This window comes from Phycodurus eques, chromosome 15 (genome assembly GCF_024500275.1).
Source record: "Phycodurus eques isolate BA_2022a chromosome 15, UOR_Pequ_1.1, whole genome shotgun sequence".
Taxonomy (NCBI): Eukaryota; Metazoa; Chordata; class Actinopteri; order Syngnathiformes; family Syngnathidae; genus Phycodurus; species Phycodurus eques.
Genome location: NC_084539.1, coordinates 20396935 through 20420921, shown reverse-complemented (window position 1 = coordinate 20420921; position 23987 = coordinate 20396935). Strand labels below are relative to the sequence as shown.

The 23987-nt window shown below is 42.0% G+C and overlaps 1 protein-coding gene across 5 annotated transcripts in view; it reads left to right on the top strand.

Annotated features, from left to right (window-relative positions):
- Nucleotides 1-58: 58 nt before the first annotated feature.
- The window catches only part of LOC133413982 (tenascin-like), a 47567-nt gene continuing 23638 nt past the window's right edge, over nucleotides 59-23987 (top strand). The window contains exons 1-4 of one of the 5 annotated variants that reach the window (XM_061698952.1): nucleotides 59-92; nucleotides 2857-3028; nucleotides 15535-15656; nucleotides 22178-23843. In XM_061698952.1, the coding sequence (XP_061554936.1) occupies nucleotides 22214-23843 (1630 nt within the window). In that variant the 5' untranslated portion in view covers nucleotides 59-92; nucleotides 2857-3028; nucleotides 15535-15656; nucleotides 22178-22213. Of the gene's footprint in view, nucleotides 93-2856; nucleotides 3029-5865; nucleotides 5902-15287; nucleotides 15657-15751; nucleotides 15890-22177; nucleotides 23844-23987 lie in introns of those variants that run through there. The other 4 variants (XM_061698951.1, XM_061698953.1, XM_061698954.1 and 1 more) reach the window with 4 other exon arrangements.

Sequence of the window (23987 nt, the reverse complement as noted above, 5' to 3'; positions counted from 1 at the left end):
AGGACACTGAGTCGCACAACTAATGACAGCTTACGACACTGAGTAGCACAACCAATGACGGATCAGTAGACATTACCACAGTAAAATGGCAGGTAAGTTAGCATTTCGCCTTTTAAGTGATAACACGGGCGAGTTTATCATCTTTGTGGCTTTGAAATTGAATAAATTATGACAGATACGCGTCTCACTGGTTATCTTTGCCCAGGTAACGAACTGGAAGCCTAGTTTTGCCAAAAACGAGCTTCAACTCGCGCTCTTGACGCCATTAGCTATCAAAGCTATCATAACCGCGCCCTTAAATGAAACGACTTTTGATGTTAAAGTGCTCAAAATGGATGCGTTTATTGCAAAGGAAGTGAGTAAAAGTAGCTTAATTGCTGTATAATTGTTTCCAGGAAGTGTTCCAATTGCTTCTTCTTCTATGTGTTCGACTGAAGGATGAAAGGATGCTACATAGGTTCGATATTGCCCCCTGCAATACAAATTGGTACTACATCCACTTGTTTGGGAAAACTTGTTTGTTGACTTCTACCTACAAATTAATGCTGTTGTTTTAATGTTAACTTTCATTGCTTTTATGTCAAATTTGATGGGTTTGACAAAAGGCTTAAAATTACATTTCCCAATATTTTTTCTACACAAAAATCCAATTTACGATTTTTAAATGACATTTTACTCTTAGGTTATAGAAAAAGTAAATCACAATTAAATTATTCAGAACTAATTTTCTTTTCCCCTCTTGTGGTTTGCTTTATTCCTCCTACTACTAAATACGCTTTTTTTCAAGGTTTTCCCCCCACAGCAGTCCCTTCCACAGAAATAATAGATATAGATCTATTTTTCTCTACAGATAATGTGAAAATAAGTGCTTCCTCTTGGGAAAAGTGTCCCTTTTGTAAAAAAAAAATAAATAAATACAATGCTTAATAAATTAACATTTGAAATGTTAAACTATTTTTAAGGTGAATTAAAGTCACTGGTTGTTTTTTATTTTTTTGAAAAAGAGTTGCTAGAAAGGTCAGATATGTTGCTAAATGTAGCGGCCAAATGGCTAAGTTGACAACACTGAATCTGTTTTGTAAACTCGCTCCTCTCTGTTCGCAGCCATGTTGTTAGTGGAAGCAGTGCAGTTCAGTGGGTATGTGCTTTGAAAAACAGAAGCCTGACACATAACCGGCAATTAATCATCCATCCATCCATTTTCTGAGCTCTTTATCCTCACAAGGGTTGCGGGAGCGCTGGAACCTATCTCAGCTATCTTCGGGCAGGAGGCGGGGTACACCCTGAAATGGTTGCCAGCCAATCGCAAGGCAGCCAATTAATCAATCAAATCAATTAATCGACCAGCCCTCGGTAAGGATGCGAAACCCGTTTTTTTTGTTTTTTTGTTTGTAGAACTGGTTCCCAGTAATTAGATTCAAAGGAATCGTTTGTTTGTTTGTGTGACGATTCCGCTCATCAACTCCTCTGACGTCACAAATGAGTGATAACGGCAGAATTTTGCCAACACGGCGTCAAAGCAGAAGCACGCTAAACTCTTTGCCTTTATGTATTTCATGCAAAAAGATGACACCAGGGCTACTTACAAAGCTATAATTTTGTTATTCAAGGGGGAATAGTTCCAATATGCAGAATTGAAACATCTTTTTTATTATCATATCATGTAATGATAGATACTGTATAATGATAATGACATCAGTTATATCATATATCATTTGTATTATTTCATTCCCGTACCCAATGAGACTCTAAGAGCATCGATAAGGATTCGGATTGATAAAGCAGTATCGCTAATGAAATTGGAATCGCAACATTTTTATTAATTTCCATCCCTCCCCCTATACTGTTCATGGTAACGATTTGATTGGATAGGCGAGGCATCAATTACTTTCACCTTTGACCACCAGAGGATGCTATGAACCCCTTAATGATCAGCAGGGACACTCACCAGTTGTGCACTGTCCAACTCTCCTCAGAATAACATCCAGGTCAACAGCAGCCGTATTGTTCTATGGTTGGCAGAAGACTTGCAAAAAAAAAAAAAAAAGTTTCCAAATTCTACATTTGTGTATTGGAATTGACCCACGTTTCCTTCAAAGGCAGCCAGTCCAGGACTGGGTGATTGGGATCGGGGGGGAAGCGTAATTGTTGGGTTTAAATTCACATATCTTCCGGAGCCCCCATAATATTTTATATGAGCGTATCCGGTTTTAAAAGGTTCAAAGTGATGCAAGTTGGCTAGCGAGCTGTTACTTGGTGGTTGCATCATGTAACATTACCGGAGAGCGCCTGTGATCACTTCCTGCCTTTGCTAATTTATACACCCAAGAAGCATCAAAGGCTACGCCTGGAACTTTTATTAAAGACTAAACTATTTTTGAGTCACAAGTTAAAATGAAAATACGGTAGCAGTTGTTTGCAGATTTGCAATTACTGTAACATAAGTCATGAGTCAAGGTATCACTTTACATTCATTGAATTCATAAGTCAAGATATTACATTGATGTAAGTGCATCCCCCCGCCCCAATATGGCGAATATTACACAATGACCGTATCGTGATACTATCGATATGACTAATTACTCTGCAACTTCCGCCTACCATGTTTAATGCCATCCCACTCTGACCCGATTGCAAGAAAGCAGGTCAATCCCCGAGGTGGTGTCAATACATAATTAAAAACAGGATACGGGCGGCCTCCTCGCGCTGTGCTCCATATAACACATGTCCAAACCATAAAGTGGTCCTTTTGTTCAGCGCTGGATCACGTATAGCATTAGCGCTCGCTCAAATTGCCGTTAGTCATCCCATTTAAGGCCTAAAGGGGGAATAACGGTGCCTGCTTGTGTTTCACAGACTCTCTGATGTCAGCGGCGCGGATGGGTTTTGCGTGACCACCCTGTCGATTCCACTGATTCATCCTCCACCTGGACTCTGAGCTTTAGTCCGTAATGGAGCGGCCTAGCGACCTAGCGGCTAACCGCGTCTTTGGATTTGAAGCGTCGACTTGTGATGTGGGGAATACCAGGTTTCAAGTTTCCACACTTAAATATTTTGCATTCTCAAGGTTGCCGCACCAAACCCGATGCTAATGTTAGAAGCTAGCCCACTCTGTGTTAGCATGTGCACATATTGTGTATATATAAAAAGTCTGCACACCCCTTTTCAAATGGCAGGTTTTTGTGATGTAAAAAAAAAACTGAGAACAAGGTAAATAATTTGAAAACTTCTCCACCTGTAATGTGACTTTTAACCTGTACAACTCAAACACATTTTTGTTTTTCTTTTTGAGAGGGAACGTTAAAAAAAGTCAACAACTTAGAAAATGTTTTTGCACAAGTGTGCACACCCTTTTATAACTGGGATGTCAATGTGTTCAGAATGAGCCAATCAGCACAGTCTGAGTCAACACACCTGGCACCATTTAAAGTGTTGTTGATTAACCCTATATTCATTCATTCGTCTTCTGTTCCGCTTATCCTCACTCGGGTCGCGGGCGTGCTGGAGCCTATCCCAGCAATCTTCGGGCGAGACGCGGGGTACACCCTGAACTGGTCGCCAGCCAATTCACCCTATATTATTCATTATAATTCCAGATGTTCTAGTCGGCATTTCTTGATTATTATTATTTTTGTTTTCTTTCTTTCTAGCTGAATCCTGGAGGTTCTATGCTACCACTGAGAGAAAATATGCCCGTGACAACAATGAGCTTCGCTTTTCGGAGCAGGGCTCGGCCACTATCCCCTTACGAATAGCGAACATCTGCGAGTAATTGAGGCCCACCAAAAAAGTTTTGTAATTGCGGCAAAGCCTGTCAATTGAAATAACGTCCTGTTTCTCAATAAAGGGATGGAAATTAAATTCATAGGAAACCATAATCGACAGATTATGCGATTATTAAAATAATGGTTAGTTGCAGGACTAGATTGATTATTTGTAATAAATAAATTAGGTTTTCAGACCAATTAAGTGAAATCGGATAAATTCCTGCAACACTCCTCATGATCTTTTGTGGCACAGTGGTTGAGAATCGCTGCACGAATAAACTACACTGATAATGTGAAAGTATCAAGAAAATACTTGAATTTACGACATCTGCCGAACGAGCAGTGAGGATAAACTATTCTACCGTTCCAGCGTCGTCTGGCGCATTTAAGTATGCGATCCGTCGTATCCGCCACTGTTATTGTTCGACGGAAAGTGGAGAAGAGCGGTCGCAGAGGTCGTTTCCAAACACTTGTCACAGGTCTCCTCGGTAACAAAATATTTAAAGCGACGCCGTGTCTTTTAGAAGTGACAAAGAAAGTTGATGCCTGACTGTAAATGTTTTTTTGTTGTTTGTTTTCAATCGGTAATGGGTTGTACTGTATATTAGAGCAGACATTAATAATCTGGTAATATTGCTGTGGGAGTTTCTCGACTGCCTTTTAGAAAGCAAATTTATATTAAACATTTTAATTGTGGTCTTTGCACTCTCCCCCCGTGCTTGTCTGGGCTTTCTCTGGGTACTCCGACCTCCTCCCACACTCCAAAAACATGCACAGGCATTGAGAACTCCAAATTGTCCATTTAGTAGTTACAGTATGCACGTGAATGCTTGTTTATGTGCACTGCGAGTGGCTGGCGACCAGTCCAGGACGGTGTACCCGTCTCTCGCTAAAAGTCCTCTTCGTTTAACTGAAGGCTCTAAATTGTCCATAGATGTGAATGTGAAAATGGTTGTCCTTTGCAGACAGTGTGAAAGGGGATTTTGGTTGGTGTTTCTTTGCACTTTTTACCAAAAGAAGCTCAGACTTTTACGACTTTCCAGTTTTTGTTATACATATTTAGCATCATACAGAAGGCCTTGAGGCCCAGTGTAGGATTACTAATGGTGTTTAAAAAAAAAAAGGTGAATTATAAAAATCAATAGTGAAGTATGTGGCCACGTGTACAGAGTGGGCGATCTTTTGCCTCTGTGGATTCCATCAGAGAGGATAATGGGCGATAAGTCAGGTTGACCAGGTTGACCCACCGCTGCCCACCGAAGTAATTATGATTTGGGTGAGTTAAAACGGATTTTCTCATGTGGAGCATAACGGTTATGAATGTTTTATGTCCTGGGGGTTTGTAACGTGACCCAAAGGGCAAAAGACTACTGATTTTTGGTGTTTTTTTTTTTTTTTAGCAGCGGGATACATTCCACGGTGTTCAAAATGTTCAACTAAACCATATAATTTGATCTAACAAGTGTCTGATAATGTAATGATAAAATGTGTGAAGCCATAGAAGGACTAACAGAAGCAATCGACCTCAGTGTTGCCCAGCATGTTGCGGCACAACAAAGCGCTACGATGAAGGTGCACAACCCCAACGTCATAGTTTCCTGTAGCCTGTAAAAACTTAAAAAAACGATCGCTTAATAGTCCGATTTAGCGCGTTCACTGCATTGCTCAAACTGAGGATGTCTCGTTAAATGTGATGAAAATGAGAAACATAAACATAAATGGAGGTTGTAAAACTGAATGAAATGGTAATTAAAGGCGTCCAAATAAAGGCTTACGAAAGTATGGCTCATAAAAGACACCGTATAAGGCCGGTTTATGAACACGTCACTTGTAACAATGATCACAGCGCTAATAAAACCATCACGTCTGGAAGTCCTGACCTCATTTGTTGCTTTATTAGCACTATTGATTTTTACAATCCACCCCCACCCCATTTCAGTTCAACTTCCTGCTGGAGGCGGTGGATGTTCACATATCAGCTTTGTCAGAACACCAACAAAATTCTCCTCAAACAGATTAGCGCTTGTATCTTCTCATTCTGGACCTTTGGGTTCGGGGGGGGGGGGGGGGGGGGGGGGGGTGTTCTAATCTGGAGGGATTAACATTGACCTTCTCATCTGGATTTCACTCTCTTGTAGGTATGAATTTGATCTGTTTTCATCTGAAATATTGATGAGCGTCGTAAACCATTAGGGCCATGAATCGTAGCGATATTTCATCAACGATGGTATCACAATACTGCGATCTACTGGCAGAAAACCATATCCGAGATATCACGGTAGCTTGATAAAGTAGCAGTTGTCTATGGTAAGTATTTAATAAAACATTTAGTAGATGGCAGAGTAGTTGACTATAAGATACCATGGTGATATTTTACAGACAATAACAATAATATCACGATACTGATATATTGAAGGAAAAAAAGCATCCACTTTCAATAAAAATAAAATAAAAATTTGTCAAATATGTAATAAAACATGTTTTTCGTAGGTCATTTAGTAGATTGCAGAGCAAGTCAGGATCTGATATCATGGTCATATTTGGCATACGATTGCAATAGTAACACGATACAGTGATGAATCGAATGAAAATCATCTACGAGCCGCCACAATAAAAGTGGTCATCTATGTTAAATAAAATAAAATAAGAAAAATAAAATATTTTAGTAGCTCATGATACTGTATCGTGTCGATATTTTGTAATCGATGACAATAGTAAAACGATACGGGTATGATTCCACGATAATTAGAAGAAAGCCATCTGCGATATGTCACGATAATGTTTAATAAAAACCTCATCAAGGATAATACGTAGTAAAACGTTTTTCTAAATCCTTCAGTAACCCACGAGATGTCGATATTTTACCACCCATAAAAAAATCGTATTGTGATACAGCAGTAAGTGGATGAAATATCAGTTACTGAAGAAGGAAAACTTTTTAGGGTACAAAAGATTATTGAATATGACAATATCTCTCAAATGACAATTAGACAGATAACTGAAAGGACCACATCTCAATGTTTAATATGTAATTCCTATTCATTCAAAGCTATTTTGCTTATAGTATTGTATCAAAACCCAGCAATTGCGTGATCAATGGAAGAAGATATATATATCTTGATATCTGTGTAATTGAAGACAGGAATACTTCATTACGTACTGTAATCCACAACAGCCCGAGAGTGGCCCACATCTGCAGCCCAACGCTGTCGTTAGATTTATGAGCACATCTGAAGGTGTTTGCCTCACCGTGGTTTTTTTCGTAGATGCTTGCGGTCAAAATTTGCAAAATGGTTGAACGAACGCCCGGGGCGGAAATATGAAAGTATGTCAGGGGGTGAGCTGTCGGGGGTCAAAATTGTCAGGGAAGCGGCGTGGGGGGAGTAACGGTGAGGCAAGCATCGGCAACATTTTGGAAACAGACCGTAGATTGTCACGGCAACACCCTCGTCACTGACCACTTGTAGAAATCATATTTCTGTTTTAACAAAACAAAAACAACAACTGTAATGTGTCTTCAACACAAACTAAAACACAGAAAGAATCATCTTCTTTTTCATAGTTTACAGACTTACGCTGATATCGTCAGGAAAGTGCATGCTATGCTAGGCTACGCCTCCAGTACCACTCTACATTACTTCTAACTAATCAAGAGCCTTAATTTGTCTTTTCGTAAACCAAACTAAAACATCAAAAGAAGCGTCGTCGTCTTGATAGTCTGCACTATTACGCCAATATAGTCATGAAAGGGCATGATATGCTTCGCTATGCCTCCAATACACCTCTACCTGACTGATGGCCAATCAAGAGCCTGTAATTTTCTTAGTAGATTGCACCACAAGGTGGCGCTTTGAAGTCATATTTGAAAACCGTCATGTGGCACATGACCCGAGAGAGCCAATCCATAGTGTCGGCCTTCGAAGGAGAAAGTGAGCTTTTGTGGCTATTTTTCAAATGTAACTAAAATTGTAATCATGGACATTTCCAAAAGCCACTGTAATTTATTTACACACTTTCTCCCAGTAATGTAATGGATTACATTTGCCTAAATTATGTGATTGCGTGACATGTAATTTATTTTACTCCCCAACACTGCTGATACCCAGCTAAGAGCCTTTACTTTGTTTTGTAGTAAGCGTTACAAAAACACAGAAAGAAGCGTCTTCTTTATAGTTGGCAGTATTACGCTAGTATAGTCATGAAAGTACATGATATGCTACACTATGCCTCAAATACAACTCAACATGACTGCTAACCTGTCGCATGCCTGTAATTTGTCATTTAGCAGAGCCACCTCAATCAATTCGACATTTGCAGCTAAAGTCGAATGCCAAACTCCCCTGTATCATATCACATGCCCTTCCTTCAAAGTGTCTCGGTATTGTTGGCTACTAAAGGAATGAAGACGAAGTGGACGCTTCAGTGGAGGCGCGCAGCAGCCGATTTATTTATTGTTTTAGCAGAACATTTGATTACGTTCTGCGCGCCTCCCGCCAATAATTCCTGCTGATGGTGAGGCCAACAGACGTTGTTTAGGTTAGCGCAGACGTGTTTACGCGCCGAGCCCTCCGGTAGCGCGACTGGTGTGACATCACCCGAAATCCCCCCAGCTGCTTGGCAGAGGCGTCCCGTCCACGCAGCTGCTAACTTTAAACTCACCAATAAAAAAAATAAAAATAAAAAAAAATGGGGTGGAGGGAGGACTCTTCTGCGGAAAAACACCCACGCCTTCTGAAAAACATCATCTCATGTCTGTTAAATTCTTCTTGTATGTTGTCGGCTAAATCCATTCGATGGCTAATAAGTTGAATCCCATTTGTTTTTTGTTTTGTTTTGTTTTGTTTTGTTTTGTTTTTCTTTGCTTCTTGCGGAGCTCTCCAACGTTCCGTGAAAAAAAACATTTGCTTGTACGTCGCGCATCCATGTGTTATGGCGAGTTAATTTTATAATAGCATTAAAAATCACACACAATAGAGCTAACGTTTTGCCCGCAGAGACTTTATTTTACTCCACAACGCCCCATATTCGTCGCATCATATTCAAAAAGACTTGAGGCTGTAATTGCTGTCAAAATTGCATCAGCAAAGTACAGTTGTGCTTTGACTTCCGAATTTCCTTCGTTTGGTGACCGCTCTCGTAACTCAAATCGCTCGCATCTCAAATCAACGTTCCCTCATTTAAATTAAGGGAAGTGCCATTAATCCATTCCACCTGTTGAAAAACCCAGGGCTAATTTGCAGAAATAAAAAAACAAATACAGTGGTAGCTTATGTCACAAGTGGCATACAAGTTTAAGATAAAGGCCGTCATTCATAATTATTATTTTTTATGATTTGACTTGCGAGTGCAAACTTGAGATAAAAGCACGGTGGCAGTTAACTTACCTGCGCCACGGCATCTATTCTTTATCCTCTGCAAAGAACGACAAATATTAGTGTGGCTTACTGAGGACCGACCCATCGTCGTGTACATCTCTATGTCTGTATTGTACTGCCCCCAGGTGGCCAAGGCACGCACACCAGAAGCAGCACAGTGTCCATAGAATTGAAGCAAAACATGTGGTAAAAATTGTTTAATTCTTTACATTCTATATCATTATGCCATTACTGAATGCATTCATAAAGTCCAGTATTATAGACTGCCAACACAAAACACCCCCCCCACCCCACAAAAAAAAAAATATATTTTTTTTTACAAGCTGGAACAGATTCATGAATTTCTGTTAATTTCAATAGGGAAAGATGATTTGAGATACAAGTGTTGTAAGTTGCAAGTGTTGTCACGGAACAAATGAATCTCGTATTTGAAGGCACACCTTTACTCAAAACTGTAATTAATGACTTATTCTGTTGTATGAATGGCAAAAGGTGGATTCATTGGTTAAATGTGCCTTCTGCCATCTAGTAGAAGAACATTTTATTTTTCTTCCTGTCACTATACGTAGCTGGCATAGATAAATGAACATAGATACATATTTGTAGAAAATAAATAATAATTACCCAGACCACTTAAGTGAAATTGGATAATTTCCCACGGATTAAGTGAGGATTTCTCATCACAGTGTTTGGGAGTCAGTGCTTAAGGGCCACCGTACTTTCCCTTGTGTCCCTGCCAAAAAACAGAAAATCAATTTCACGGCCAGTCGTATGTCTGCGTTACAACTCCACCGGATCGTGTTTGACTGCAAAAAGCATTTGCCTTCCATAATTCATGCCTCGCTCCATTAGCATTAGCGTTTGTCCTCACTCATCCTTGGGATCCTTTTTTCCCCCCCACAAATATTTTTATTTGACAAAAGGCGGACCTCACACAACGATCGCTTGACTTTCCCGCTCACTTTTTCCACGTTCGCGCTTTTGCAGCTGCGTGGCTAAAAAGTGCTGAGTCGCCGCAAACACGGGCCAGCCATCCATCCGGCCAGCCGGACGTCTCCCGTGGAGACGTCAGCTGGATTGAATGAGGTGAGCGGCAGGGGGAGCGTTACTGTTATAATTCATCTGTCACATTTGTCAGTTGGATGTGATCACTTCAAAAGAAAATCACGGGGGATTTACGTTCCAGACCCACCCGCTATAGGTGAAAGTCTGCGATATAGAGAGACCATGTAAAAAAAAAAAAGAAAAAAACATTTTTAAAAATGGATTTACCCCCAGCACACTTCTAAATGTTTTAAAACACACATAGCAAAAGTCTGCTATCTTAATGCTAACATATAACGAGAAACACTTAGAGACTGGCTAACAGAAATGAGCATCGATGTTACAGTAATTACAAACTTTCAAAGAACTGCTACTTTATCACGCATGGCGCAGCGATACATACAAACAGAGGGGAAAATTTAAACACTAAAATGTTCAACCAAACCATGTAATTTTATCAATAGGAAAGTCCACTAGCCGAATGGTAACATATGCGAAATTCCATTGGCAGGCTAACAGAAATCAGCAGCGATGTTACGATAATTATAACTCTTCAAGCAGCTAATTTAACACACACGGAGAAGCAATACATACAAACAGAGTATAAAACAATACTCAAAAGCATAGAATGGACGTAAAGGTCTACACACCCCTGTTCAAATTCCAGGTTTTTGTGATATAAAAAAGATAAACGATTTCAAATTTTTTTTGTACCATTACCTATAATGTATACAATTCAAATGGGGAAAAAAATTGCGAGGGGAAGTAAAATAAAATATTGACATAATGTGATTGCACAAGTGTGCACACCTGATCATAACTGGGGACGTGGCTGTGTTCAGAATTAACCAGTCACAGTCAAACTCGTAAAATGGGAATCAGTAGACACCTGCCTCTGATAAACCCCAAATAAAGTTCAGATGTTTGCTTTCAAGTCTCCCAGTGTAATAATTATTGCACACTTTCCATTGTAGGTATTCTTGATTTGTAGGTTAGATTGAAGTTGATGAAATTCTCCTGCTACAAATACGTATGTTAAGTTCATTGACAATTATCGAGGTCCGTTAAAAACTGTAACAAAAACTCGAAACTTTTGGGTTGTCATCGATGCGCCTCGGGCCAACACGTTCAATAATTTGTTGTTGGAAAATCCTCATTGGCATGATCAACTTGACGTTTCCCTTCAGAGTTACCAGCAACAGAAACCAACGATCAATCTCACTGAGGAACGCTCGCTTTGCCAAACTCTTAAACAAACACTTAACGTCCTGGAGCCATCATTCATGTGCCCCCTACAGATTATTCCTCAGATCTTTAAACACAAAATAGATCCATATTAGTTCATGTTCGCGGCTCTGCTCCTGCTCGGCGTTAGCGCGTCGCTGGCAGCCGTGTGACAAGCATGCGGAAAACATTTAACGCTATGTAATTTACAAATTTATCGTATTCTTTTCGGTCGGGAGACAGATATTATCGCACAATCTCTGTATCGTGATACTATTGGTATCGTAGAAGGATTTTATTCCAATATGCCAATTATTGGGCAATTGTTGTATCGTTATACTATTGGTAGGGTGATACTGCTGGTATCAGAAATGCTTTTCTTGTAATGTTTTGATTATCGCACAATCAGTATTGTGCTGATATTGGTATTGTAGATGGTTTTCAACATTATTGCATTATCTCTGTATCATGATACATTGGTTTTGTCATACTAAGGTTTTCTCCCAATGTATCAATTATGGTGCAATCGCTATACTACGACAGTACGGGTATTATGAGATTATTGGTCTTGGAATTTTTTTTTCCTCCCCCCCATTGCATCAGTTATCGTGCAATCGAACTGCTCTAAGTGCTAGAGGACTCTGCATCTTTTTGCACAATTGTCATAAAAAAAAAATAATAATAATTTGTACCGGCATTACCAGATTACTAGCAACCTTGTATTGCTCAGTGACTGTTTTTCTCAAAAGTGTTCTCTGCCAATTGACTGTCTGTTGTCGTACTAGAGCAGTTCCAACTACCGGAGACAAATCCCTTGTGTGTTTTTTGGACATACTCGGCAAATAAAGATGATTCTGATTCTGATCACTGAATGGTGATACTATTGGTAGATAGTTTTCCTCCAGTGTATCGATTATCACTTCATGACTTTATTATGACACTGTTGGCATTGGTTTACTTCTGATGTAAAGTATAAATTATTAAGCAATCTATCATAGGTTTTCCTCCACAGTGTCGATTATCACGCTGTCTCTGTATTGTGACACTGTTGGTGTCATAGATGTTTTTTTTCCCCAATGTATCGATCGTCGTGTTATCTCTATCGTGATACCGTTGATATTGACATAGTATTTGTATTGTAGATGGTTTTCTTCCAACATATCAATTGTAATGCAATCGCTACACTATGATTATATTGGCATCTTGACACTACTATTCTTTTTACACCATGGTATTAACTATTACGCAGCCGTTGTATCATGATACTATTGGTATCGTAATGCTATTATGGTTTTCTAGCAATGTATCAATTGTCCTGTACTGGCTGTATCATATTATTGGCTCATTGGTAAAATATTAAAATGATGTAATGAGATGTTACTCTAATTCCCAGCACTAATATTTTGTGCCCCACGGACGAAGAAATGGCAATTTAAATGAACTACAATGTACACGATTGATTTGTGGCCCTGAAATTGAAACAGAGATCACAGTGTGTGTGTGTGTGTGTGTGTGTGTGTGTGTGTTTGGGTGACAGCTACTCTCCAAGCCGCCGGCCCTTTTTGTAGCGGCTGCATAATTAAAGAGAATGTGAATAAATATTTCAACAAAGTCCAGATGGGAAAGCGAATCATTAAATGAGTGGTCTTTGGGCAGAAATCTTTTTTTCTGTGTCATTGCGGCGCTCCACCTCTCTGGTAAAAGTAGTAGTAAAAGTACTGATTCAACTCTTTTTACTTCCGTAAAAGTAAAAAAGTGCGGACTGTGAAATGTGCTTGTGGACAGAAGTAAAACAAAAGGTTTACTGTCAATTATATACAATATACTTTGTAATCCTTGAAGCAACAGATAGCTGAACACAAATACTGCAGCAACACATAGACAATATGACAATACTCACAGGCATATATTCTTTATCCTCTGCAAAAAAACAACTCATATTAGTGCATCAATTCATCTTTGTGTATTATGTACATCTGTATTATACTGCGCCCTGGGGGCCAAGGTGAGCACAATGTCAATGGGCATTTCTTTCAGTTTTCTTTTTCTAAAATTTTCACAATTACAATATTGTAGGGTGCATTTTTGCCATTAAGAACATGTTATAAACATTTTTGTTGGTGTTTTTATTTTTTATTTTTTGCTGGGCTGGAACGGATTAATTGAATTTCTATTCATTTTAATGGGGCAAGATCATTTGAGATATACGATTTTAAGTTGTGAGCGTGGTCACGTAATAATTTGTTTTTGCATGTTAGCATCTAGCCTGTTCCAAGTCGCTCGCCTTCAGGCTACGTAGTGCTTTTAAATAGCATGTGACCCGTTTGCCTGGTTCGTCTGGCGTCACCAGGGCCTGCAGAGAACATTTGACTTGATGAACGGTGACATATTGACAGCACGTTTAGATTGCCTCAACTCCATTTTCAAACACACGTCCCACTTTTTACTGTGAAAGCTTAATAAAATCCAGACATGTTTGTTTTGCGTACGTTGGCCCTCCTGCAATGAAAAGTGACAAATCCACTTAATCTGCTCTTTCTGGCCGATTTAAATGTCTGATGATCAAATGAGGATTCAAACAGCGGGGATGTCTTCTGCGCGAATGCAAAGCAGACTCATTAGAAACATTGAAGCTAATTGTTGCCTCTAATCGCATTAAGATGAACAACCCAGTGGCAGCTGGTGGTCTGGGTCTGGCCCTACTTTGCCCACCCTTGCCTTAAATGAATCTGGGATAGACTTGTCTGTGAAAAGGAACCGAAGGGACGCTTATTGAAGACCTTCGAGCCTCGACGCGGAGTTAATGCGGGCAGATGCGGAACAAGCGAAGTCTGACATCACTTTCCTCCCGTTCTTGTGTTTTCCCCCTCTCGAGCGACCGCAAGCACTGCTCGATCGGTCATGATTCCCAGGAACGCTGCGGTGTAGTCGCTGAGGAGGGAGGGGAGACGCGAGGGTGACTCTATTAAAAGTTGAAGTGTGGAGGCAGGGATGATCAGTCTGTTGTTACAGACTGTAGTCTGTAACAACACAAAGAATCATCGGCAAGGCTTCGACGCCATGCATCTAGCATGTATACGGTAATGAACCCATGTTACGTAATGTGTTCAGTAGTTGAAATGATTCAACACCAACAAAACACCTTCACATGAGGCTCATAAGCTAGCATACTAGCCTAAATAACACACTAGCACAAAATGATGTGACGTCACCACATCGCTTTGTCTTAGGAAAGCCCGATTGGGTTAATGCTAACAAACAATGCAAAATGCCATAGGCGGGCTAACAAAAAAAACGCCGGTGCCGCAGTCTTAATGCTTTAAGGAACGGATAATTGAACACAAACGGCGCATCAACACGTGTGGCCGTCATCATCGGTGGTCACTCGGGATCAAGTATGACAGTCCTCCTTCTTTGGTCTTTGTGGGTCCTCAGGTGGGCGTAGAGGCCGATCCTGGACCCACATACTTTGGTGCAGTGTGGGCAGGGGTGTGGAGGTTGTGGATTTGGCCTTTTTGGAGGAAACGCGCTCCTTTCTGCAGCTGCATTTGACTTGGACATCAAATTGTGCAGCTCACTCTCGAACAATCTGTCTCCATGTTGCCCTGTTGGCTGCTGTTGCCTCCCAGGCCTCAGGGTCTATGTAGCAGTTTTTGAACATTTATTTTAGATGTTTTCTTTTTCCTTGTGCCGTTTCTTTTGGCCTCCGATTTGGGAGAAAAGAATGAGTGAATGATTCCGAGGTTTCCGTTGTTATATGATGATTTATTTACTTTGTTCAGGAACACCACAAAACATCAATGCCACACATCTAGCATGTACACAATCATAAACCCATGTTACATAGATGACTGCATACAGTCGTTAAATGATTCGACACAAGCAAACCCCCTAATCACTGTCGAAAAATCCTTCAGTATATACTGTCGTTATTAGGGAGTAGAGAATGAGTGAATAATTCCAAACGCAGCGGCTGGAGGTAGATGGGGAGGGGAGACGCTTGGAGCGTGGAGGCAGTGGCTCTCTGACCTCACTTTTGAAAGACATTCACTCCCACTCTCTCCCTCTCTTTCTTCCTCTGTCTCGCTCTATATTTCTGCATCACGCTCTCGGTCGCAAAGCAGCCAAGCGGGAACACGGAGGAGCCGACACCTTGCCGGAAATTCTGCGGCGCATCATGTTCTTGTCTTCTTCTGCCATGCACGTGTGAGGGACACTTTACTGCGAGTGACAAGAAGGCTGTGAGGTAGGACAGCATCCATTTCGCACAGAAAAATGTGCTTCATTTTGAGTGGAACATTCCCTGCAAGATGGTCAGTTTTTTTGTTTTGTTTTTTACAGTAATAAAACGAGTGTGGAGGTTTGACATGACCGTCATGCTGCATCAGGTGGTCGTGCAGTGCAGTAGTTCTCAAACCGGGGCGCGCGGACTACCATGTGTGCGCAAGTCGTAGCACATAGCATCACAACTTTGTTCTTGTAAGATCAATGTATGAAGTTTTTCTAAAACAAACAAACAAAAAAAGAAACAATTCTGGAAAATCTTTTTGTGTCGGATCTTGCTTTGCATTATTTCTCTCAACTCCCAACTAAACTTTCTAATTGACTATAAATTATCAACCAATTAACTGTATTTAACAAAAACCTAAAAAGTGAAAGGTATGGAAATGTATACTTTTTTATTTTTATATTTTTAATTGTATTATTTAAATTAAATAAACCAATTATTAAATGAGTTAAATGAATAACAATATATACAAATACCTTTTAATTCATTCACGTCATTCCAAATTAATTTTCATAAATGAATACACCTTTATTCACATACTTTATAACACGTACGATTATTGTATGATGTTCTTTTTCGAAGAAATGGAAGAATTCTCAGAAATATGCAAATTTATTAAGGTATAATAGATAAGGTTTAGACTTTTTCTTAAAAAAATATGACTATCTTGAAAATGTACAACTTTATTCTCGTAAATTTTATGTATGCTGTTTTTCTCAAAGAAATGCAACGACTCTCTGAAATGTGCAAATTTATTCAGATAAGATATATATATTATACAATATTACACATTTTGACGACTATCTAAAAAAAAAAAAAAAAAAAATAGGACTATTGTGACAACATACAATTTTATTCTGGTAAGATTAGTGTGTGACGTAAAAAAAAAAAAAATTAATTCACATGAGATTGCAGTGTCAAACGAAGATAACCACTTTTTAAAATCTGGTGCGTCATGAGCGACACTTCCAGTTTCAGTGCGTATTCTATCATCTTTCCAGGTTGACTGAAGCAAAAAAGCGGGCGGTATAGGGATGAAACACTTCAGCTACAGAGTCCATTAGCGCTGCTTAAGTGGAACCTCAATCTGGTTTAGTGTGGTTTAAAGATGACTTTGATCCCCTCATCACAGCTTTTAGGATGGCGCGTATTGCAAACACTTGTTAATTTGTCGGTTTAGGGCCACCGTACCTCGCTTATGTCCGCCAGTATATCAGCTGCGTCACGTTTTTTGGTCTCATAGTGCATCCTAGAATCTATTTAGACACGCGCGTAATGGAAACGGCACTGAGAGGGACAAAATGACTATTTTCAGACACTGTCCTACATGTGACAGCAATCTCCTGTACACGCAAGCGCTGTCTACAGAGAGAAACATCCAAGGGGGAAAAAAAGAAAGCATACAAAAGCATGTGGGAAAGTGTTTTATAATGAACATTTTTGGACATCTGAGATTACTTGGCAAGTACTGGTTGTTTCCTACATGTGACAACAGTCTCCCACATTCTGAAGGCAGACAGAAGGAGAGGTCCAAGCCTGACAAAGTATAGCAAAAAAAAAAAAAAGTTAAGTCTTCCAAAACCATGGAGGAAAAAACATTTTAAAGCCCGGCAAAATTATGCAAAAACATATGCAGTCTCCCATAAGCATGTAGCAAAATGCTCTTTAAAGAGCATTTTCTGAATTTCTGGCAAGTACTGGCTGTGTCCTACATGTGACAACAATCTCCTATCTTTTTCAAACAGGCGCAAGCCTTTTGTTATATAGACAACATCCAAGCCCGGCTAAATTTAACATAAAATCATTCAGTCTCCCAAAAGCATGTCAGAAACTGAATTTCTGGCAAGTACTGGCTGTTTGCTGCAGCCAACATGTGCCAACAATCAGCCATATAATGCTAACGGCATGGACAAAAGGTGAAGCGTTCATAAGAAAACAGAAATGATTTCTTGTGTTGGTTTCTTCTTGGGTTCTGTGCCACTGTCCATCATGAGACAGCTGTTTTTTGTAAACTCCCCCAAGTATGAATTCCCTCTGCACAACCTCCATTTAAAGAGCCGCGGGTGGTGTTGCCACACACTTTTTTATGACTACGGAGAAGCATTCCATCATTCATTCATTTTTCGACCCATGACTACCCTAAATGACAACTGTAACCAATTACAGTGGAAACTCTTAAGGCGGGGGTTGACAAAGTCTGGCTCTGTTCTTAAATCTGACAAGCATTTACATGATCGAGAGTCATGTTATATTTGTCGTTAATTTGTTTCATGGAGTGTTCGAGCACCAGCCAGCACCTGACAGCATGTCCATGTTAACTCCGGTATCGCTCCCTATGGGTGAAATCTAATAACTGTTATAAATACCTTCCACTTGTCAGCGGTACAGCGGTGCCTTGAAATTTCAGTGACCCGACTTACAAGTTTTATGAGTTATGAAACATCATTGCGACGTTTTGTTTTTGTTTTTTGCTTTGATTGCAAGCAAAAAAATTGAGAGCACAAAGGCAGTGAACGCAACTCTACTCACTTCAAAGCAAGCATCTGCAAAAAAGAGTTGGAGTTTAGCGTCAAACTTAACATAAAGAGTTGTGTGTTAAAAACAACCACATAGCCTTGCCTTAAAGTCCGTTTAGTTTAACTCATTCACTGCCATTGACGGCTTTTGAAGTTAAATATCCAGGCGTATATTATTTATCCTCTGTGAAGAACAATTCAAATTACTGCGTCTTACTGCACTTAGTTGCAACCGTGTCCATGGATATCTGTATGTTTTTTTGCCAAGGCGCATACACCTGAAAGAGCAGCTCAATGTCTATCGACTTAGAGTAATAAAATGTGGCAAACAAACGTTTAATGCTTTACAATCTACTTAATGGTGTAATTACTGTATGTTTTTATTAAGGACAAAAGTATATAGTGGTATTTTTCTTATTAAAAACACATTACAAAAATGTTTCTTGTTGTTTTTTAGGGAGGCTGCAACAAATTAATGTTCTTTCCATTTATTTCAGTGCGGAAAGATCATTTGAAATACGAGCATTTTGAGTTGCAAGCGCGGTTAATCGCAAATTAATCTCATACCTCAAGGCACCACTGTGTTAATTCTGAGTTACGTTCATATGATGGGTTCAGACAGCACCCGATTGCGTTTTTGAAATTTAAAGCTCCTTCAGCCGATCTCCAGCAAGGTACGCACTAGGTATATCGGAGGCATATTTTTCCGAATTGTCCAACCATCATAGAGGGCAAAACAGACCTTTGTCAACGACTCGCAATCACCAAAACGTGCATTCTTATATGCGCATCCATGTTCTCGTTTACGTGTTTTGGAATATAATGTTCCGGCGAGTGTTTTTTAGCCAATTAAACAGGATTGTTATGGTCTAGAACCTGCGCAGAAACAGGAATTTATTGCCGTTTGACAACATTTAGCAGGAATTGGACAAATCTTTTAACGAGGTATGGCTTTGCCTCCCTAAATGCCATCCAGATGACTTCCAGATGCAATTTGGGGAACTAGAAATCACAAGCTTAGATGCACTTTTGTCACTTTTTAAAAGCGGGAGATCCGATCCGGATGGTGGCCCGGGCAGTTGCGCGTCTCGCAGGTCGGCTCCAATATTACCGGCTCCAACATTCTCAGCTTTTTGTTTCCAGGCTGGAAAGTTCCCGTCCGTGTGCCAGAGTGTGGGAAGCGACAGCACTCTCTGGATTGTAGCTTACTGAAGTTGAACCGACCTGCGTCTGCTTTTCATGCTTATTTAGCCTTGTGGACTTGAACTGTACTTGTAATTTTAGCTTACACAAAACTCCACTCCAAATTTGTATATTGTGGGTACATCATCAGTCAGCACCTGACGGAAATTTTACCCCGGTGTCGCCCCCTATCAATAGAGCTGTATAACTACCTTCCAGACGCTTTGATCTTCTCATCGTGGGTTCATGTCATGGAAAAAAATGCTTACCCTTTAGCAGACGAGACAGAACAAGCACTTTGAGAATAATGACATGGAGAGTGTAATAAAAACTTGCAGTTAAATACAACCTGAAGGCTGCTTTCTGCCTATTTCTCCTTAGGCGAGGTCATGTATACACTCATGGATAGGCAGTTCTCATCTGCCCCATGCAACTGCCCCCCTCAAACACAGACATCTTGCTTTGACTTACAACAAAGCGATAATAAAGCCACACACATTCAAAGTCACAAATACTACAGTGTGGAACCTGAGAATGGTGACCACAAGTGGACAAAAATAATACCTTCACCTCACATGCATGTTTTGTATTGGTATTGTTTTTTTTGATCATGCGAAATCAATTCTTATCCGATTACTCGATTAATCGAGGAGATAATTGTGAGAATAATCAATTTAAAAACATTCAGAACCCGCAGGCCTAATTATAACTACCTTTCACTTGCTTTGAGCTTCTCCAAATTTCATACCGTGAGTTCATCCCTCCAGATGTGTGGACCCTGTGAAAACCGAGCTGGCTTTTAGAGAGAGAAAGGTCAAGGGACCGGTGGGGTGAAAAGCCAGGACAGTAAAATCCTGAGAGTTCCGATCAGAGGCCTCTGCTGCATACCTGCACCTCAGCTCTGACTGTTTGCAGGAAATTACCGTTGTTGTTTAACGACGAGACGAGGGACGAATCGACAAGGGGTCTGTCGATCAGTGTGACAGATTTACAGGGGTGGCTCAAACAAGGACATGCGATTCAAAATTGTCTCACAGCCTTACTTTGATGATGGTACTGTACAAGAGCCACCATTAAGATGTGTTTTCTCCGTCATGTTCAGATATTGCATAACTGGAATGCCACTAAGTACAGTAGATGCGTTTTCCAACCTTTACTGAGCTAAGGTACAGATGCCCCATTGAAATGACTTGAAATGCCATTAATCCATTCCGGCCCCTGAAAGAACACGAAAATGAATGAACAAGAAACATGGCTGTGGGTTGTATGAAATTCTGTTGAAACATAATGAAAGAGTATGTAAATAAATACGCTGGTTTTATATCACTGTAGGTATTCGTGTCCTGGATGTGTGCCCTAAGGGGGCGTAGCCTAGTGAATGACGTCAGAAGCTGAAGTCCATCCATCCATCCATTTTCTACCGCTTATCCGAGGTCAGTTTGTGGGGGCAGTAGCTTTAGCAGGGAGGCCCAGACTTGCCTCTCCCCAGCCACTTCATCGATCACTTCCGTGGGGAACCCGAGGCGTTCCCAGGCCAGCCGAAGGACGTAGTCTCTCCAGCGTGCCCTGGGTCGTCCCCGGGGTCTCCTCCCGGTGGGACGTGCCCGGAACACCTCACCAGGGAGGCGTCCGGGAGGGATCCGAATCAGATGCCCCTGCCACCTCATCTGGCTAGGATCATTGGGACACACAAACCCCTCCACCACGATAAGTTGACGGCTCAAGGAGGGGAGGAGCTGAACTCATTTGGGTTATTTCAGTGTTAGCGTGTGCTCCTTGCGGGTGTTCTCAATTTTTATTTGTATATTTGACTCTTTGTTCCATTCAATAAACAGCTGAAAGCGCATCGGTGGTTTTGGTTGTACTTGCTCACATGCGAGGGAATTAGAGTACCTTAAAATGCAAATGGAACATTTTTTTGTTCATTTCAATCCAGTGTCGCGTATCCGAAGCTCGCTGACAACTTAAAATTCGGTCTGCAACACGAAGCAAAAACAAACAAAAAAAAACTAAGTTGGGCCACTCGTAAGTGAAGTTGCCACTGTACATATTTTCACGACCGTAAGGCGCACCGTATTATTGGGCGCAGGCATGGTAAAACATACGCTAGCTTAAAACATATGGTAGCATGCATGCACGCTAAAACAACGTTTTTAAAAAGGCAGTGGGAGCAAAACTGAGTTCGGTTGTACTTTATTGAAGTATTTAACAATGTACTCAGGTTATTTTTTTGATCAATCCTCATCCACAAATCCATCAAAGTCGTCATCTTCTGTATCCCAAATGAACAACTGGGCAAGTTCTCCATCAAACACGCCAGGTTCCATCTCGTCATTGTCAGAGTCAGTCTCGTTGCCGTGCGGCTCCTCAGAAATGATGCCGGCTTTTACGAAAGCTCGAACAACAGTACAAGCAGACACCTTAGCCCAAGCATCCGCAATCCATTCACAAATTGTGGCGTAACTCGCCCGGCGCTGCCTCCGAGTCTTGGTAAATCTGTGTTCGCCATCTGTCATCCATGGTTCCTACGCCGCTCACAACTTCACTTTGAACGCCCTGCTTACACCGATGTCCAGCAGTTGGAGTTCCTTCGTCAAGCCGTAATACGTAATGATTATCTCGTCTCAATTTACTCTCAAGATGATTTACTCAGGATGAAATCTGGGCCTGTTTAGTTGAAATCTGAATGGCAACAGGTGAATACATGGGTTAATGATTCCTTCTGCCATCTAGTAAAAGAGGAATTTCCTGCTGCAAATTCAGCCTTATTCTCCATTCCAGATTCATCTACGTCGTCCAGTTTCAAGGTGAAGAGTCATGGCCACAGGAGTTTTCATGCGCTGCCTCCTCGTCAGCGCCTTACTCGGCTTCTCGGCCGCCGGCCTCGTGAAAAGGATGCTCCGGCATCGTCGCCAGATCCCTCTGGAGCACAACGTCACCTCGCCCGGCGTGGACCACCAGCCTGTGGTCTTTAACCATGTCTACAACATCAACGTCCCAGCTGGCCACCTATGCTCCGTTGACCTGGACGCCGCAGAGAGCATAGCACCCTCAGAAACCGCCATGACCTCCGGCCGCCACCTTTCTGCGGAAGGGGAGAGCCAGATCATCTTCACCCACCGCATCAACATCCCTCGCAGGGCGTGTGGCTGCGCCGCCGACCTGCCGCGTATCCTAGACCTGATGAGCCGTATCGAGATGCTGGAGGGTGAAGTGTCAGCGTTGAGGAGTCGGTGCGGGGGTGGTGAGGGAGTGTGTTGCACCGCACAGGCAATAGGGAACGTGAGAACCAGGCCTTTGTGCGGCGGACATGGAAACTATAGCACGGAGACGTGCAGGTGCACATGCGAGCCCGGCTGGAAGGGAGCCAACTGCTCTGAGCTTGATTGTCCCGAGGGTTTCACCGGGGATGACTGCTCTCGGAGCATCTGCCCTGAAAACTGCCGAGATCACGGGCATTGTGTTGGCGGCAAGTGTGTTTGCAAGGAGCCCTGGATCGGTTTGGACTGCTCCGAACTGATTTGCCCCAAAGACTGCTTTGGTCGTGGGCTCTGCGTAAATGGAACCTGCCACTGTGAGCCCGGTTTCTCCGGGGAGGACTGCAAACAGCTCACCTGTCCCGCCGACTGCCACGGTAACGGCCTCTGTATCGACGGCCGCTGCGCGTGCACGGCGGGTTACGGCGACGACGACTGCTCCCGTCTCACCTGCCTCAACGACTGCAACGACAGAGGTACCTGCTTCAACGGGATGTGCATCTGCGACGACGGGTATCAAGGCGACGACTGCAGCCAGTTAGCGTGTCCGAACGACTGCAACGGCCGAGGCCAGTGCGTCAACGGGAAGTGCGCTTGCGACGTCGGCTTCCAAGGAGAAGACTGCAGCGAGATTTCCTGCCCGAAAGATTGCCTCCAGAAGGGACGCTGCATCAATGGGCAATGCGTGTGCCAAGAGGGCTTTGCTGGCGAGGATTGCAGTGTCAAGACGTGCCCCTCAAACTGCTACGGTCGTGGCGAGTGCATCGAGGGCCGCTGCGAGTGCCACGCCGGCTTTACCGGGAATGACTGCGCCCTGCTGAGCTGCCCTAACAATTGCGAGAACCGCGGGCGCTGCCTCGACGGGCAGTGCGTGTGCGACGAAGGTTTTGCCGGTGAGGACTGCGGTCGGAAGGCGTGCCCAAATGACTGCCTGGCTCGCGGCCACTGCAACGATGGCGTGTGCGTCTGTCAGGAGGGCTACTCGGGCCACGACTGCTCTCGGCTCACCTGTCCGGATAAGTGCAACAGCAGGGGGCACTGCGTCAAGGGAAGGTGCGAGTGTGAGAGCGGGTATGAAGGGGAGAGTTGCGCAGAACGGAGCTGCCTCAATGGATGCCACGACAGAGGACATTGCGTTGACGGTCAATGCGTCTGCGATGAAGGTTACATCAGAGACGACTGCTCTGAAGGTAAGAAAACCCTGAGACATTTTCCATCCATCATTGAAGGCTCTAAATCAGGGGTTCTCAAACTGGGTTCAGGGACCCCTTCCTGAGGGGTGAAAGTGTTTCAAGGACACCCTTATAATGCTAACAGCAATTGTATACCATGTG